The sequence below is a fragment of the Netta rufina genome (assembly GCF_964035555.1).
Source record: "Netta rufina genome assembly, chromosome: 4".
NCBI classification, from domain to species: domain Eukaryota; kingdom Metazoa; phylum Chordata; class Aves; order Anseriformes; family Anatidae; genus Netta; species Netta rufina.
The window spans coordinates 5,463,222-5,480,676 of record NC_140127.1 but is presented as its reverse complement, the minus strand read 5'-3'; the positions used below and the strand labels follow the sequence as shown (position 1 = coordinate 5,480,676).

General features: G+C 46.8%; 1 protein-coding gene across 2 annotated transcripts in view; it reads right to left on the bottom strand.

Annotated features, from left to right (window-relative positions):
* Positions 1-10,230: 10,230 nt before the first annotated feature.
* The window catches only part of LEF1 (lymphoid enhancer binding factor 1), a gene marked incomplete at both ends in the record, with an annotated part of 56,242 nt that continues 49,017 nt past the window's right edge, over positions 10,231-17,455 (bottom strand). For both annotated transcript variants that reach the window (XM_084286369.1, XM_084286371.1), the window contains one exon: positions 10,231-10,310. In XM_084286369.1, coding sequence (XP_084142495.1) covers positions 10,231-10,310 — 80 coding nt within the window. The remainder of the gene's footprint in view (positions 10,311-17,455) is intronic.

Sequence of the window (17,455 nt, the reverse complement as noted above, 5' to 3'; positions counted from 1 at the left end):
CTGATCTGAATGATTCCTGTTTCTCTGTGCTTTTTTGGAAGAGCTGAGAACAGCAACAAAAGCAGATGCTGTGAGCGCTTTTGAGAGTGAGATCTCTTCTGTTGTGTGTTCTTCTGTAGCTTTTCCTGTTGCTCATAGCCAGAGGGAAGTGGCATTTAGCCTTCTGCTGAATTTTGTTAGAGAAGGGTTAAGCGGAGGCACAATCTGGTAATTTAAAAAAATCATCAAAGATGATTTGTAGAAAGATCTCCGTTGATTTTGATGATATTCTCAAAAGTTCATGATAAAACTGAAATTCCCTTTTATGTACCATTTTCTTACCCACCATATTTCCCCATTTATGAATGCAGTGCTATGCAGAGTATGAAATTAAATGTACGTGTTCACAGAATCTCAGGACGGTATGTAATGAGGTCTGGGGTTGTTCCTGGTATTATATTAATCAGATTTAGGTTTTTATGCCCACAGAGCAGCTTTGCACTTGTTCAGTTTCTGCTTCTGTTTTACTCTGTTAGAGGTTTTCTGTTTTATTTTCCGTAGATTGCAAGTAACTCCCAGCAATGCATTCTTTGCACAGAAGCCAGCTCCATAAAGCTGTGGAAGCAGGCTGGATTTTTTTTTTTTTTTTTGGTTGCTTCTGGGGTAGGAACAATACAAAAAAAAAACCCTAGTTATTAAAGGAGCCATTTCTTTGGCTGTGTGGGTGCCTTTTTGCACAAGGCATCGAAATGAGGCATGATGCCAGGTTTTGTTTCCAGCCTTGGTCAGATGCTGTAGGTTGGCCAGGGCACAGGAGGATATTTTAGCATGAGGCTTTTGCTTGGCGGGCACTAAGGAACTTGTCGCTTACTTTGGCTGTTTCAGGCTGCCAGATAACAGGATTTTTTCCGAGCCTGTTGTTCACTGCTGCTTTGTTTGGTGCATCTCTGTCCTGCCTGGTAACAGCTTCTGCTATTCTGGTCCCGTTTTCCTGCCAGCAACCACTTCTAGGGTGGTTTTCTGTAAATGCACAAACCCTTACAGTATTTGCTAGTTAAAGAATGCAAAATTTTTTGTCATTAGTAACCTAAACCCCCCATTTGGAGTCTTGGCTTCGGCAACAAAAATCTTGTGGATTAACCACTTTCACCAGCAAGAGGCTTTCTGATGAGCTGTGGGAAGATGTGTATGCTTGGCGGTAGGTCCCCAGTAAACAGCTGGAATTTGCATGTGGCGAATTAGCACCAAGTAAACCCCCCCTCTTTTTTTTTTTTTTTGCTTAATTATTCTTGCATCCTCAAATAAATCTATTAAATGTTTGTGCAACAGAAATTGGTAAAACCACACATTTACAATAAGTGGGTTCCTGATTGAGCTCAGACTGAGATTTGTCTGCTGTGCTGCTGGCAGGGTCTGTGCAAGTAACGTAAGGATCTGCGACCTGAGGAAGGGAGTGCTCTGCTCCCTGACTCCTCCTCCCCATGCAGCGATGCCCTGAGCTGGATTGAAGCACTCCAGCCACTGGAAACACTTGCTTCTACTCTGAATCTTCAACTACTTTACATTAACTTTGCGACCTGCTGTTTTGAATCCTACAAAGCCGCAAACATAAGCAGGTGTAAGATATACTGCACTTGTATTTCACAGGCCTTTCTAATTGTTGGCTTTCTCTAAAGAGCTTGTAAAAGGTAGAGTGTTTCTGACATGTATTTCTCTGAAGATAACAGGAGGACTAATGGGTTCCTTTCAGCTGATGTTGCAGGTGTTTTTGTTTTTTTTTTTATTTGCAATTTAGGGTGAGATTTCTGAAAGCCTTTTGTGTCAGTTGGAAGCCCAGCGATGTTTTCGAGACTGTCTAAGCAGGTGAGGCATCCAGTTTCCAGTGATTTTTCTTTTGAGCACTGAAATGTCTCTCAGAACTTCAAGAAGTATTTGTTTAAGAGTCTGATTTTGGGGGTCTTGGTTTTATTTAAATCTTGATCTTAATCCTCAAAAGAATGTGGAATACTAGAACTGGCGTGGATTTCTATGATGTTTGCCCACCCCACCCCTGCCCTAGCTGTTGAGAGAAAAAGAAACCAGCAATTTTCAGCCTTTTCCTCCTCTGTTTGCTGCTTATCTACTTTCTTGAACAGAGTCAGTTACAGGAACAGAACTCCTCTCAGGCTGCTAATTAATAATTTCAGACAGTAGCAATCAGAACTTGCATCTAACAGTCAGAAAAAATACTTCCTCCTGATTTCTTCACTTTCTTTTGAGCCAAAGGGTTGTCACTACTCCTAATGGATTAAGTTCAGGATGCTATTATGAAGCATCAGAGGGAAAGCAGCGAAAGTTAAGCACACAAATAATGTTTTAAGTGCCTAAAAAAGTTTGTGTAGGTATTATTTGAAGAAAGAGTGTGGTAAAGTAAGCTACAAAGGGGTAGATGCCTCATTGAGAGCTGATTTGCATGAGGCTGTTGGTTCTGAATCACAGTCTGGGTGCTTTTGGGGAAATGGCAGTGTCTGTGAAGAGAGATCTGTGATAAGCATTTAAACAGCTTACTTTAGGAGACAAGATACCGAAGTTAATTCCTTCAGCACTAGAGGTGAGGTTTTTTAAAGTGGTAAAATTTCCTTTTAAAAATGAGAGATAATAACGAGAGTGGGGAAAAAGATGCTGTTAATTTCACAGAAGTGGTTTTCCTGATACCATCTCCTTTTTTTTTTTTTCTAATTTATTTTTTTAAACAAAAACATTAATTGGGACTGAGGAGGAAGTGTTTGTCTTTCTTAGAGACATTGCGTTTTATTTTTGGCTAAGGCTAAAAGCTATTGTTGCCTAAGTTGACACTGAACTGGCAAATCTATGAACTGAAGCCAGTATTGTTACTTGGATCTAAATTTGTAAGGAGGTTCAGTTGTCTTAGAATAAAAATTTGAATGTGTAGTTTACCTCAAGACCGGTGTTACGCTCCGCAAAATTATTTGACAGATTTGTAGCTGAAAAAAAATTGTTTAGCTTATTGGCATGTGGCCTTTGAAGTAGCATGGTGGTGGAAGGGAAGAGTAATGGTAAATAGTGAGAAATAGAGAATCACAGAATATACTGAGTTGGAGGGGACCCAGAAGGATCAACAGGTCCAACCCCTGGCCCCACACAGGACCACCCCAAAATCAGACCGTGTGTCTGAGAGCTTTGGCCAAACACTCCTTGAACTCCATCAGGCTCAGTGCTGTGACCACTGCCCCGGGGTGCCCGTCCCAGTGCCCGACCACCTCTGGGTGCAGAGCCTTTCCCTAACCCCCAGCCTGACCCTCCCCTGTCCCAGCTCCATGCCGTCCCCTCGGGTCCTGTCACTGTCCCCAGAGAGCAGAGCTCAGCGCCTGCCCCACCGCTCCCCTCCTGAGGGAGCTGCAGGCCGCCATGAGGCCTCCCCTCAGCCTGCTCTGCTCTGGGCTGAACAAACCAAGGGACCTCAGCTGCTCCTCACACATCTTGTCCTCTGGACTCTTTACCATCTTATTAGCCTTCCTTTGGACATGGATAGACATGATCTTCACCTGCAGGTTCAGTGCTTTTTGGCAAAGGACAGAGCTTTTCTTCAGTGGCAGCTAACTTTTGTGCAGGGGAGGAAGCTATTCTGGAGATGCTGCTGGATCTGCTGACGGGTAGAGAAAGAGGTAACAAAATTTGAACTTTGACAGGGCAGCTGGAAATCTAACATTTGTTAAAGGATTTTAGATACCTTTAGCTAGAACTGATTTCAAGGTGTGAATTAACAAGGATGTCAGTCAGCCCCAACTGTGTACAGTCCAAAGACCTTTGTGGGTTTTCCTGTCCTGTTTAAGATTTGTCACATCTATAAATTAGACAAATTAGCCAAGTACTGGCAGTAGTGCCTACCAAAAATTGTATTAATACAGTAAAGGTGCAGGTGAAAATGTGCTGCCTGGTCTTTCATGTTTAGAAGTCATAGTAGTAACAGGTAGCAGTCTGATGGTACATTTATCCCATTCTTCTTTTCTGCTGGATGTTACTTCTGCTTAGTTACAACCCACAACCAAAGTATCTTCACACTTCCCTGGGTTCGTGGAAGAGTAATGCTACAACAGAAAATACATTATGGCTGTGGATTTCAGTATTTCCCCTAGTCTTACTCTGTTCTCTTACCGTTCCCTGAGTTGTCACCATTGCCTCTAAAAGTGAGGTAACTCCCAAACAAAAACGATGGCAGGTTAAGCTAGCAAGACAGCTGTTGAAGTTGGGTGATCTGAAGAATTCTTTGAATGCAGGGTGATTAATATAATATATTGCATGTTTATGTATGTGTGTGGTAGCAGTTATAACTACCTCTTTAATGCATCTCATTTATGATACTCTGTAATTCTTCCATCTGCAGTTTATGTAGTTATATATAATCATATCTGATCCTCACAACATATCTGTGAGCTAAGGGAGTGCCATTCCTAGAATGAATTTGAGGAACAGATATGCAAGGAGTTTTTTCTTAAACTGACTTGAAAAGAAAACAGCATTTTTATCTATTCTGTCATCAAATGGTATTTATTTCCAAACTGGACTGGATGAAGATATAGAATAAGTGTTGGACTTCAAATTTAGCACAGGTCTATCTCTTTATGCTCATAGGAAACACAGCGTCAGGTCACTGGAAAGGAAAGACTGCTTCCCAGTGGAAGAAGCACTCAGCAGTGTGTTCTGTCAGCAGAGAAGTCCCCGTGAAGGTAGGGCAGGAGCAGAGCAAAAGGTGAGAGAAAAGTGGGAGGACAGAGAAACCCTAGAGCAGGAGGGAAATGGAGTGGACCAGAAGAAAGAGAATCAAGTGCTTGGATATTGAGAAATCTATTTGCTGTTCTATTTCAGTAAGTAATTTCAGCAAATTTACACTTAAAAAAAAAAAAAAATCACAGAGTAACTGCCTGAGAGTACCAGCACACGCAGAATGAGAAAGCTTAGTGGTTAACTGAGTGGTGTGAGTGGTGTTAGCTCTGAGTCATGCAGTTACACCAGGCTCACACAAATGGAAACTTTTAAGCCATATGTCAAAATGTGCCTTACAAAATCTGAACTTTCATACGGTGACTGCAAACACTGATTGTTAACTCTGCTGAGGGACCTTGGGTTAAGATGTTTTCACTATGAATTCTTTCAGGACTTTGTGCTAAAAAGTTGGGTAGAGTTTGAGCTAGCAGGTTTCCTACAGGCCTGAAAAAAGCAGTGGGCAGTCTGTGATTCCTCAGGCGCAGTTTGTTTGCAAATACAATTACTACCTGTGTCATTTAGGATTGCGGGGGAGAGGAAGAAGTTACCCCTGGTGATTTTACTCATGGCAAAACAAAACAGGTGTCACAGGAGGAGAAAATAAGAAAACATATTTCATGGTAGCAAAAGAAGCAACTAGATTTTAAGAATTTTGTCTATCTCGGGCTTTGAAACTTTGCATGAATCAAGCATTGTAGCCACTGTCACGCTCTGGCGCATGCTGTCTCCTCTTTTGTTACCCAGCACCTCACCTTGGTTTTCCAAAGCTGAGAGGGACGAACAAACCTGTCACCCGTTTGGATATGGTGGGTTTCCTTGAAGTAGGACCAGTGAGTTTATCCTACTATGTTTTACAGCTCGTAAAGTAAGAAAACCTTAGCATCCCAGGTCAGGTAAGCAGTGGCTGTTATCTCCTCCTCGTTTCTGTGGCTCAGTGAAGTTACGGTTGCTGCAGGAGGAGCCAGAGAGAAGATGGCATCTAAAGCCCGTGGAGTCAAGGTAGGAGTATTTACCTGGGAGGATGGAGAGCAGAATTTTAGTTCTTTCTTTGACCTGGCTGAAAGCTGCTGCTTAAGAGGTTCACTTCCCATATTTGTGGCAGATACATCTCCATTACTGGGGCTGCAGGCTCTTTCTTTCTCTCTAAAAATGATTTTTGTATCTGCGAGGAGACTCATGGTGTAAATTCATACTTTGATGCAGAGACTCTCTTCCTGGCCTGTCACGTAGAGAAATGAGCGTGCACTTTCTAGCTTGCTGGCTTCCTCTCAGGATGTCTGCTTACAGTTTCCCTCTTAGAGCTGCTCCTCTTCTGGCCACCTCCCTCGTTAGCCCAGCAGTTGTGCCACCGACCTGACCGAGGAGGGATGTGCTCAGAGCTGGCGGCCTGCAGCCGATCTGTTTGTGGAGCTGCTGCTTCCCCTCGTAATCTTCTTCTCGGCGCTGTGCAGTTGGCTGGAGGGGAGGCTGCCTGACCCCTCTCCCCCCCCGTGAGTGCCAGGGAGCAAACTGCAATTACGTGATTAGAGGGGCTGCTGGGCACTTCCCCGTCCCCGCAGTGTCCCTCATTTTCTGCCTGTCTTGCTTTAGCGCAATTAGCTGCTGCGTGGATCAGAGGGGGAGGCATCAAAAACCAGGGGCTGCTTGCTTCAAAGCCTCGTGTGCTGCAGAGCTCTCAGAGGCGTGCAGATGGCTGATGCTCTGGGTTCTGCTCTCGTACAGCCTCGAACAATCCTCCAGCTCACACACCCACTGAGATTCCCCTAACCAGCCAGGTTAGCTAACTAACCTACTGCCTCTGCTATCTATTAGTGCCAAGCAGGAGCTGTAGCAGCAGATAATTCTCTATTATCTGTCATCACTTGCTGTGTAAGAAGCCGAAGTTAGCCCGGGGCATTGTTCTTTTATATAACAAAGGGGAAATGGCTCTGGTCCAGGTGATCCAGGAGCCCGAGGAGCCACCTCATCCGGTGGGGTTGGCCATAAATAATTCTGGCCCTGCTGCCCTCTTCTGGGTCTTTCCCCTTTGCTGTATTCTTCAGTGAGGAGAGGAGGGGACGCGTGTTCCCCAGCTAGCAGGGCATCTTCTGTATTTATGAGCACAGAACCTGTACTGGGACCTGTGCAGAGCTTTTTGGGGTGTGCCAGGCATGCAGTGCATGGCACAGAGACTGGGCGTATAGCCACCTCTACAGAAGCATTTGTAGAGTTAGGTTGGCCATTCGACAGGAACGTTTAAATCCTTAAAGGTGTTTTCTGTGCAAAACGAGTGGGTTTTGTCTCCGTAGGCACCCAAGAGAGAAATGGTGAAATGCCAAATTGCTCCTCAGGGATTCAGCTGTCGGGTTTGGGTCTTGCCTGGAGTAACTTACTCAGTCCGTCAAGGGTTTAGGCCTGGTTTTGCTGCCAGTCTGACACCATCAGCACTGGGCTGTCTTTACCAGCTCGTGTGCCTTGTGCTGCAGCTCAGGGAGGGCTCGGGGCTGTTGGATTTTGGTACAGCAGGGCAGGAGCAGACCCTGACCCGACCCACAGAGGCTGTTCCAGGACAGCGGCATTGGCCTCTTGCAGGTGCTCTCAGGGCAGCATCCGAAGCCTTGTCTATCAGTTAACCTTTTCCACAGCTGCTCTTACGTGAAAGGTCTTTGATCTGTGAACGAGTCCAACACATGGCGCTTGCTCATTGCACGGGAACAGCAGAGGTGTTATTTTTAGCTCCCGAATTCTTTTTCCCCTTCGCTATTACTGCTGAAGGACCTCTCAACCCTGGGACAGGCAAGTCTACAGAGTGTGCTGGGATACCTTGCTACCTAAGGCTAATGCTTCTATTGGGATTCTATTGGGAACTCTTTTTTTTTTTCTTTTTTTTCCCTAAAATGGGTAAGTGGCTTTTTAAACAGCCTTAAAAAAAAAAAAAAAAGTTCCAAACAACGAAAGTAGCTGTGTTTTCAAAGAGGACTGCTGTCTTTGGAGCGTGTCATCTACAGACCTCGCTGAAGTAATCCCTGATTTAAAACAATTCCTGCACTGAAGCGTTTGCTTTTCCCCCTTTATTTATTTTTATTTATTTATTTATTTTCAAAAAGGTCACAAAAACAGCCCTCGAAACAAAACCATGAACAGGTTGCCAGCAAAAGCTGGGCTAACTGACAAGAACGGAAATAAAGCCAGGTCTTGCAAAACTCCAGCATGTGGCTGCTGCTCTTTGAGAGGGCTTTCCTCCTGCTGGCTGAAAGCATTCCTTTGCTGGGTCACTTTTTAGATTTATTTTTTTTAAGTAATCACCAGTTGCTAGAAATAAACATGGCAGGGACTGACAGGCTGGCCGCATTCTTACAATTGCGTTTGTGTGCGGTGCGCGCTGGTTTGGAAGGAAGCTGTGATACAACATCTTTAATTAGGAAATTTCTTCTTATGCAACAGAGTTGCAGGGTCAGCTGCGAGCAGCCTAAGCACGGAGCTTCCTTCGGGACTAAGGCACCTGTGCCACTTCTGGTGGCTTGAGCTTGACTCAGGCCAGTCCCACGCCACACGAGGCTCAAGACACAAGGTATGCTCATTCAGTTCACAGTCCACGACGTTTCTTTTGCAGTGGTGCTCACAAGCCATTGCAATAATTTACCCACGGCTACAGTGGCTTTTTTTCCTTTTCCCCCATGTGAAGTCCTTTAGTGGAAGTCAACTGTATCTGTTTGTCAGAGCTGTGAAACACCAGTCCCTGAACAAAAGGGGAAAGGTAGCAGTGCAGTCGCTGGTAGGGTTTGGGGCTGGACAGACTCAAACGCTTGTGCTTTCGGGTTTGGAGAGTGCAGAGGAGCTGCTTGCCTCGCGGGCACCACCAGCAGCAGGCAGGCCGTGCTGCTGCTGCTCTGGGTCTGGCAGCGTGAAACCGGGCCCTCAGCAGCTGATCGTGCAGCTGGCTCCAGTCCCTGATTGCTGGAGAATTTATAGGGCCATAAGAAATGCAAGTGGAGGCTCCTGCTCCTTATGTGGGCATGGATGGCATCCAGAAGGAAGGGAATCAATCACAGGCTTAAAACCCATGAGATTTTAGTAGGAAACAAAGTAGAGGGAGCAGCCGCAGCGCCTGCTGCTGCCTGATGGGCCAGTTCTATCTGAGAAGCGTAAGGGAGCACTGGGCCTGCTGATTCCTCTCTCCTGGGATGAAAACAAAAGATTTCTGCTCCCTTTAGGAAGAAAAAAGTTCCACGTCTTCCAAATTGACTCGGCTTCAGGTGAGCAAGCAGCCAAATGCACTGCGTTTCCTCCAAGGGGCCCCTCAGCCAAAAGCCCGCAGCCTTCGAGGTGCCTGCACCTTTGGGGGCTCGCAGCTACTTTCTAGGGATTCAGCTCCCTCAAGTGTGAGTAGTTTTTGTTTTTTTTTTTTTCTGAAGCCAGACAATTGACTTTAGTTTTATTACAAAGCTTTTATTAAAAAACAAATGCTCAGCACATTAACTCAAACTGGAATGACAAAAAAAAAAATAAAATAAAATTGGTTGACAGTATTTTTGGCAAAGGCTGTGCCTTACTATTTTAAAAAATGGGTACATCAATGCTCATTTCAACAACTGGCATAAAATCCCACTAACAGGCTAACAAAAACAGATACAAATACAGAACAATTGAAGTAATAATTCAAGTGCTGGGCTTTTTACAAGGAGAAGGGGAATGGGTGAGAAGGAGAACTCACTGCAGTCAGATTTGCTGGATGTATTGCTTATGTTTACAGAGTAGGTGATGCAAGACTGACGTGTCTACTGACCAGCTGACTGTTGTTACATTTATTTAGTTCTATATGACACCGTACTATATAGACTGAGAGGCCACTATTTGTTACAAATAGTTTAACAAAAAAGCCACCTTTTTTTTTTTCCATACAGGCTTTTCCTCTGGCAGGAAAAAAAAAAAAAAAAAAAAAGAAAAAACAAAAAAGAAAAAACCCTTTTATTTAAAAAGTAGTTCAGATTTTTGACACTTGTTTAAAAGCTCATACCTAGTAAAATATACACCAAGGAAATTACAAACTAAAAGTTAAAATACAAAAGCATTCAAGTTTCTTAAAAAAGCTAAAACCGAAATTGATCCTGTCGCACCATTAAATAAAAAGAAGTTTTGAGCGTGTCGTCCTGGTCCAGGCAGACTCCGTTCCTCGACGTGCTGTATGGGGCAGCTGTGGTCTAGGTGACCCTGTTGGCTGAAGCAGGCAGAGACAGCCATGCGACTTTGTTTGCTGACTCGACATGGACACGGATGAGACGAGGGCTTAAGAGTGCAAGGCAGAGGTGGAGTGGAGACAAAAGCTGCTCTGCTTGACCCAGGAGCTCGCTTGCTCTATTTCTATCGGGGCTGGACCTTGTGATAGTGAAGGATTTTGGCAGTGATTGTCTTTATGATTCAGTGTCTCTAGCAGTGACATCAGGGTGAATGACATCCTAGACAGACTCCTTGGGGGTGGTCTGTGTGGATGAAGGACACACCTAGGGTTTAACAAGCTTCCATCTCCAGCAGGGGTCCTGGTGTCGCCGCCTTTGCTTTGCAAGTTGAGAAAGCGTTTCTTTTCCCACCTACAGGGACGGGAGAGAGACAGAGATAAAGATGATTTGAAACCTGTGTGTTTTTTTTCTTTTTCTTTTTAAATTAAGCCATTCAAAGAAGCTGTCCTCTGGGAAACACGTGGTGATGGGTCCCCGTAACTCTGACAGCAGGGAGTGGAACACGGGCTTGCAATGGTTGAGTTAAGTGTGGTGCATCGTTATTTGCTCTCACCTGAGGTTTGCAAGAATATTCATGGCTTCGTTTCACACCGGAGTGCTTTGGATTGTAAATAGATGTCCACAACAACTAAAAAGTGCTTTTAAAGCTACTTAGACCTTCGGCATATTACAGAAGTAATTCCTTTTCGTAGTGGATTTAAGTTGTCTATCTACAGCATTTCACCCATATACCTGCTACAAAATGAGACATCCTCGGGCTTTTTCACTGCAGCTGTTAAGGTCAATTAAACCTCCAGCTCAGCACTGTGGAAACACAGAAATGCTGTCTTCTGCGAGCAGCTGGGCAGAGGAATCTGGTGGTCTCCAGTGCTGGGCTCAGGATTAGTGGAAGCCCCAAAACCCTACGCTAACCTCCAGGTACTGCTCAGCTGCCCAACGAGCAGAGAGAGGCTTCGAGGAGCAGAGCTTGGAGGAATGAGCGCGATCAGCAGGTGAATGCAATTTGGTGGTGAAGGTGAGAGAACTTTTCACCAGAAGAAACACAAACTGTTAGACACAGCTACACTGTTGACACTTTGAATCCTGCAAAGCAAGACAGGACAAGTTTCTGAAGAAGCCGCCTTGTTTAGACCATAACTCAAACTCCTGTTACCAGAATTTCCCAACTGCGTGCATCCTGTTAGGATGGTTGTAGTAGGTTGACTGCTTGAGCCTGTACGAGCCACGAGCAGAAATAACCAGTGAGTATTACAGCTGCAGTGCTTAAACAAGGGCCACTTGTAACCCAGTCCCATCCCCTGCCCCCATCCCCTGCAGCTTCAGTGTAAGCCCTGCACCCCGTCCTGCACAGGGGTTGCAGGGGCTGGTGTACACAAGGCAGAAAGCCCCCGAGACTGATTTGGGACCGCTTGCTTTTGGTGAGCACGAGATCTGAGCGCCCACACTGCTCCCAACCATGCTGACTCCTCGGCAGGGGCCGCCTCCGTGGCCGTGTTAGGGAAAGCTGAGGGTGCTGAGGCTTGCAGGAGCGTGCTGCAGGGCTTCAGCTCCAAGGACACGCTCCCTGCCCCAGCCACCGCCGTCCCCTGGCACATCACAAATGATTTTCACCTGCTGCCCGTAGCCACAAAAGGACATTTAAAGCCACTGCGGCCTCGCAGCTGAAAGTCCGCTGGAAACCCAGCGGTTTCAACAGAGGTGGTCTGTATTGACTAATTCAGTTCCTATTTCCTCATAAAACCAGCCCAAGTCCCGACTAAAAAAAGCCTTCTTCGCTTCCTGCTTCTTTTTTTTTTTTTGGGAAAAAGAAAAAAAAAGCCCAGTGCTCCGTAACACATGCGGATCAAAGCGCCACGAAGGGCTCTACCTTTCCAAGGAGCACGAAAAGGGAGGCCAAGCAAACAGCAGAGGAACACTGGGGAGAGCACCCTGCAGCTTTATATTTATTTTGTGCCTTTTCATCCTGGCTTTTCAAAGCTTTGGTCCAGGTTGCTCTTCCTGGGAAGGTTTTCCTCTCAGTCTTACATGAAAACATTCAGCTTCCTGTTGAGGAATGGCCTTGAGGCGCCAGGCCAGTAGTTCACAGCCGCCCGATACAAGCGCCGTGATTCAGAGCTACTCCCCATTAGCAGCCAGGAATGTCTCCTGCACCCAAGGAAATGAAATGCTCTTCTGTTGAGATGGTTCCCTGCCTCCTCCCCCCTTCCCCTACCAGCGAGCTGCCTTTGAAGTCAGGAGGTTAAAATAACCACCGCGGCCTTGCTCTGGCCCTCAGCTTTTTCGGACAGGGGCCAGAGCAGCGCTCGCAGCAGCTGCCTGCTCTCCACAAGCTCTCCCCGATAGCGAGGCTGCAGATTCTGCTCTAATTCTGCGAGGGGTCAGGCACAGCAAAGCCCCCCCCATATATATTATATATTTTTTTTTTTTCTGAGAGGACAGTGCAGCACAGAAAACGACACGGTGGCCGTCCCGAAACCAGCACCTAGAACCCAGCCTTTCCCCAGCCGCACGACTTGCTCCCGCTGCTGATAAACCAAATAATACCTAAAAAAATAAGGCTGACGGTCGTGTTGCCTTACAGATATAAAACAGGTCAACTCAGGATTCTTTTCAAGAAACCACAGGCATGAGCGAAGGAGACTGAAGACTTCCCACATCTAAGGCTTCACTGGGGGGCTGTAGCTGAAGTCTGGCCAAGCAAGGCATGCCCTAGCAAAGCCCAATCCACAAGTGAAGTCGGCGCAATCAAAGACTGCAATTACAGCTCCCTGGCTGTGGTTAGGCTTCAAAGAAAGTGCTGCAAGTCACATTTTACATATGTGAAGTCTTGAGCCTGAGCCACAATAGGAGGCACTGTCTGTGCCATTTGCAGCGTGCATCTGACTGCAGGAGGAAAGGGGAAAAAAAAAAAAAAAAAAAAAAGGGAAAAAAACCTACCTCGAGTAAGGAACAGAAATAAAATTCAACAATAAGTCGGAGTAACAAGGAAAGCCTTACTCCTGAAATGGTAAAACTGCACTTTAGGAATCTCCACCATAAAAATAAAGCCTTCTAAAAAACCTGGGCTCCGTGGCTGAGGACAAGGGCACTGGAGGGAGATCAAAATCCCTCCTCGCTCTTGGGAAGGAGACGGACCGGAGGGTGGGTCTGCGAGCGCCTCGTGCTCCCCGTGCTTCTCCTGGAGCCCTCGGCTCATCTCCGTCCTGCTCCAACAAGGGAGAGGGGATTAGGCAGCCTCGTCCACGTCACGCTGATCAGGAGAGGTCACGGAGGAAGGCTGAGGGTGTGGGTCACTCCAGGAGTAAGGACAGGGGAAAGGGAATCTCTGACTCTTCACAGAAGGCAAGAGAAAGTTAAAAATGTAAGCCAGGCGCTTTTTGTCTACACCTTCCCTCACCGCAGGTTGTTTATATTTACGCAGTTGTATAAAGATGCAAGATGACAGCAGTTACGTGTATTTAAAATAAAATAATAAATTAAAAAAAAAAGGCACCGGTCTCCAGCCCTGGGTTTGAATCCAGCGCTTTAAACAACGGGGCCAACTCAGCGACCCGACGGCAGAAGCTGTCCTTTCTCTTTTGAAGTCCCAAACGAACACGATCGACCTTTTGCCAGCATTCAGCCAACGCTCTGGAAAGGTGAGGACGCAAAACCAGGCGATGATTTACCAGCGAGGCTCCCTCTGGGCGCTCAGAGGCTCTCTAGCAGCGGGGCTGAAGGCCGAGCGGGGCGATGCCGGCGCTGCCGTCTGCTCCTCTTCCTGCCCAGCTGGGCCACGGCGTGTGGGGTGAGCCCAAACCAGATCCCGGGATCGGGATCGTGCTGGGCAAACACAAACACAGGGGTTGGGTGCAGGGAGGTGAGGAGCTGCTAACACCATCGCCACCCTCCTGCAGGGAGCCAGGGCAGGCCGGGAGCCGCGCTGGGAACGCCCCGGTGTTTTCGGGCTCCCACTTTGCCGAGCGCCAGCCGGCGGTGCCAAAGCAGGTGTGGCTCTTATCAAAAGCCCCCGGGGTGGGCAGCGTGAGCCTCGCGCCCCGCGCCGAGATCTGGAAGGCTGGAAGGCCCACGACATGTTTTTCCTGTTGGGGGGTGGGGGAGGCTCCGTGTTTGTAATAAAAACCAGATTACCTCTAGACAGCGATCTCCAGCAGCTTCTTAAAGGAGAAAAATGTGCTAAGAGTGATCTGCAGGGGAAGAAAAAATCGGCTTGTGCCCCTTTATTGCCTACAGTAAATACTGGGAAGACCAAGATGAAGTCTCTCTGCTTTCTGAAATAATTAAATGAACCCCTCACGCCCCATTCCTCTTAAAAACAATGACAAAATCATAAGTGTTAAAGCACTAAGGAAGGGGACAGACGTTTAGCCAGGACTCCATGCCTGTGACTTACTTTATTTTTAATTTAAAAACAACAACAAAACTCCACGCCCTGCTTGTTTGATAGACTGAGAGATTGGCAGAGGGATCTGGCTGTTCCTGGGGGCACCGGAATTGCTGCTGCAGTTTTAACCTCCGGTAACACAAAAGATGTGAGGGACTGGCAAAGGAGTAAGTGGAAATTTTCGAAAAGAAGTAACATACGTGAAGTTTTCTTTGTAGATCACCTTTTCTGCCGCAATTAAACAAAAGCTAGAGTTTTTCCTGCGCTTGGAAAGACGGGCTGAATGTTTCCATCTGGTAATACATGGGTAGAGTCATGGAAACGAGTGATTTTCTGCACCCGAAGGTGAGAGGTGTAAGCAGAGCGTGTCCGAGAGCTCTTCCACCTTTCCTACCGTCGTGCACCCATCGAGCAGCACTGGCAGTGTGGGAGCTGTGCGCAGAAAGCACCGCCGAGCTCACACACACCGCGTGTGTTTGATGCAATTTGGGCTTAAAGCTGGTGTTGTAGAAGATTGGCTCTACCTGCAGTGACTTGTGCAACATCAGAACCAGCGAGTCGTTGGTTTAGGCTTGGTTTTGGTTTTTGGTTTTGTCGTCAGGGTGGCTGGCTTTGCACTCATGTGCCAGAAGACCTCTGAAATTCAGTCACAACCCCTGAAAGCAACAGAAACTAAACAGTGCTAGTTTGCTGGGCGAGCTGTGGCAGAACTGCCTTGACACGCAACGCTGTTGGCCTTAGAGGACAGACTTCACCCAAGCTTGGGCTCCACAAACAAGTGGGAGGACTTGTGACAATGCCACAACCACACGTCGGTCTCCCCCTTTGAACTTTTTGCCACTACAAAAAGAAAACACAACGCAGACATGAGATGGGCGCTGAAACGCTCCGGTTTCGTTCCAGTTTGGAGTGAAACCGCACTCCGAAGTCTCACGGTTTTCCTTCTGAATCCGTTTGTTTCCACGGTTTCCTCATGACCTTCGAGTCCCCAGTCTGGTGCTAAGTTTACTAAAGCCACCGACACACACAGCCCTCAGCCAGAAGAGAATGGTGCCGCGGCAGCCTCCTCCCTGTCCCCACCCTGTCCCACAGGAAGGGTGGTAGAACAATGCTGCTCCTTCTCTCTGGCCCAAGCCTCCTGCTGCTAACACCTTAGAAATAATCTGACGCCGCTTTTAATTTCTGCAGCAGCATCTGCAGCTCAAGCATCACAGGTTGCAGGTGTCCTCCTGCCGAGTTACCAAGTTTTGTCCTTTGCCACTGAAGTCTGGAAGTGCTGCCTTCGTTGCTGACCTTCTCAAGCCCTTTGGTTGCAAAACCCAACATTTTGTTAACACTGGCAGAGTCTCCTTGTTTTGTCCCTCCCGTGCCCATGCTGACTGCCTGGCTCAGAGCTTTCTGCTTCTTATTTAGCAAACCTGTGCTCTGCCCCTACCTTGCCTTGCCCTTATGCCTCCCGTAGTCGCTGACTGCACCCAAAATTGCTTCCGTGCCTCCTTCCCACCCATACGTCGCGGGCTGGAACAGGGAAATGGGGCTCTCCACATGCTCTGCTGCATCTCTCCCAGCAGGTGTCAGTGCCCTTCTGTACCTGCCGCCTAAACAGGAGCCGGCTTCCCTTCACGTTTGCTCCTTTGATGTTTTCCTTGCTGTCGGAGAGCCTGACAGGATGCAGCTTTCCCATCTTCTGCCCCGAAGGCTCCGCGTTGGGTTAGGGCTGGCTGCAGGAGGGGGTCTGCGTGAGGGCTACACCCCTCCTCCTTGCGAGTTCCTGTGCCTGCCTGAAAAAGGCTGAGGCTAACCGAAGTCAGTGACTATTTGGATCACAGAAATACTTCAATCCATCAAATGCTCCTCATTTTTTTACTTCATTTTTTACTCAGGCAGGAGAGGGAACGGGGAAACACGGGTTTCTCTTCAGTCAGGACACGTCCCTACACCACCGTCATCCCCTTTGCATCTCCTTTCTAGGACACTGGCCAGAAAGCCAGGGTCAGCTATGAGCGTGGTCATCAGCTGGTTCTTTGCCACCCACTTCATATTCTGCTTTCACAGCCTAACTCCATTTTCTGTCTAAGTAATGAGCAGAAGATAATCCAGGCAGAGATTTCTTGTTGCAGCGCTATCCAAAGTTTCTTCGTCGCCGAATTTCCATCTAGGGGTTTTGAAACATTACAGATCATTCCTTGCTTAAAGTCAAGCAGTCTTAATGCGATCCCTTTAAGTGCTTCTGATTGTAAATCAGTATTAGTCAAGTTTCCTTATTTTTGAAAACTTTGCTAATCTGGATGCTAATTGTCACGGAGTTTTTGCAAGCCACAAATTCACTTCTCACAGGTTTTCAAATGTCTATAACACTTCTCTATCACTCTTTTTAGCCCTTGAAGACATGCCAAAACACAATGTTAAATTATGTAGCTTGTGAGGACTTCCCAATTGCTTCCTGCCATATGTCAAACGATGTGCCTTTTGCAATTGCCACACATAGCAAGGCACAAAAAGTTAACTATTTCCGTGTTGCGGAATGATCGGGGCACTTTTGGTAGCACCCTTCTACTACCTCAATGATTTAAAAATACTCGTGAGATGCTAAAATATTGGTTTTTCCTCCCAGAAGTAAAATTGGGTAGGAAATTAGTAATCACCACTTCGGTCACAGAACTGCTCCCATTTAGAAATCTTCTGGAAGAAGTCTTTCTGAAAGGTATTCAACAGGCAGTCTTTGCGTTGTCCTTGATCTTAGCTCTCCTCATTTCCCCTTCCTCCTGGCTTTCTCCAAACCCATTTTTTAGCACTATCAGGTCTTGCACCGCTCTCAGTTGATTTCAAAGGAGAGGATAACAAACAGGAGTTACTTCTTCAGCAAATGGGAGCTAATCGAAGCACGGTGTTGGGCCATAGGAACCGAAGACAAAATCCCACCTGGAGGCCGTTCTGCAGCTCTTCAAGAGTATCCCTGGGTAATTTATCAAGGACTGGAGTACCGGGTCACAGCATTCCTAAAACTCTCTAATATTAAAGTGTTTTTACAAATTGGCAGCTCAGCAGGCTGGAGGGCTTAGAGGAGCTCAGCTACATCCTAAGCAGGAAAGCCATGAGGAGCGTCCTGGTG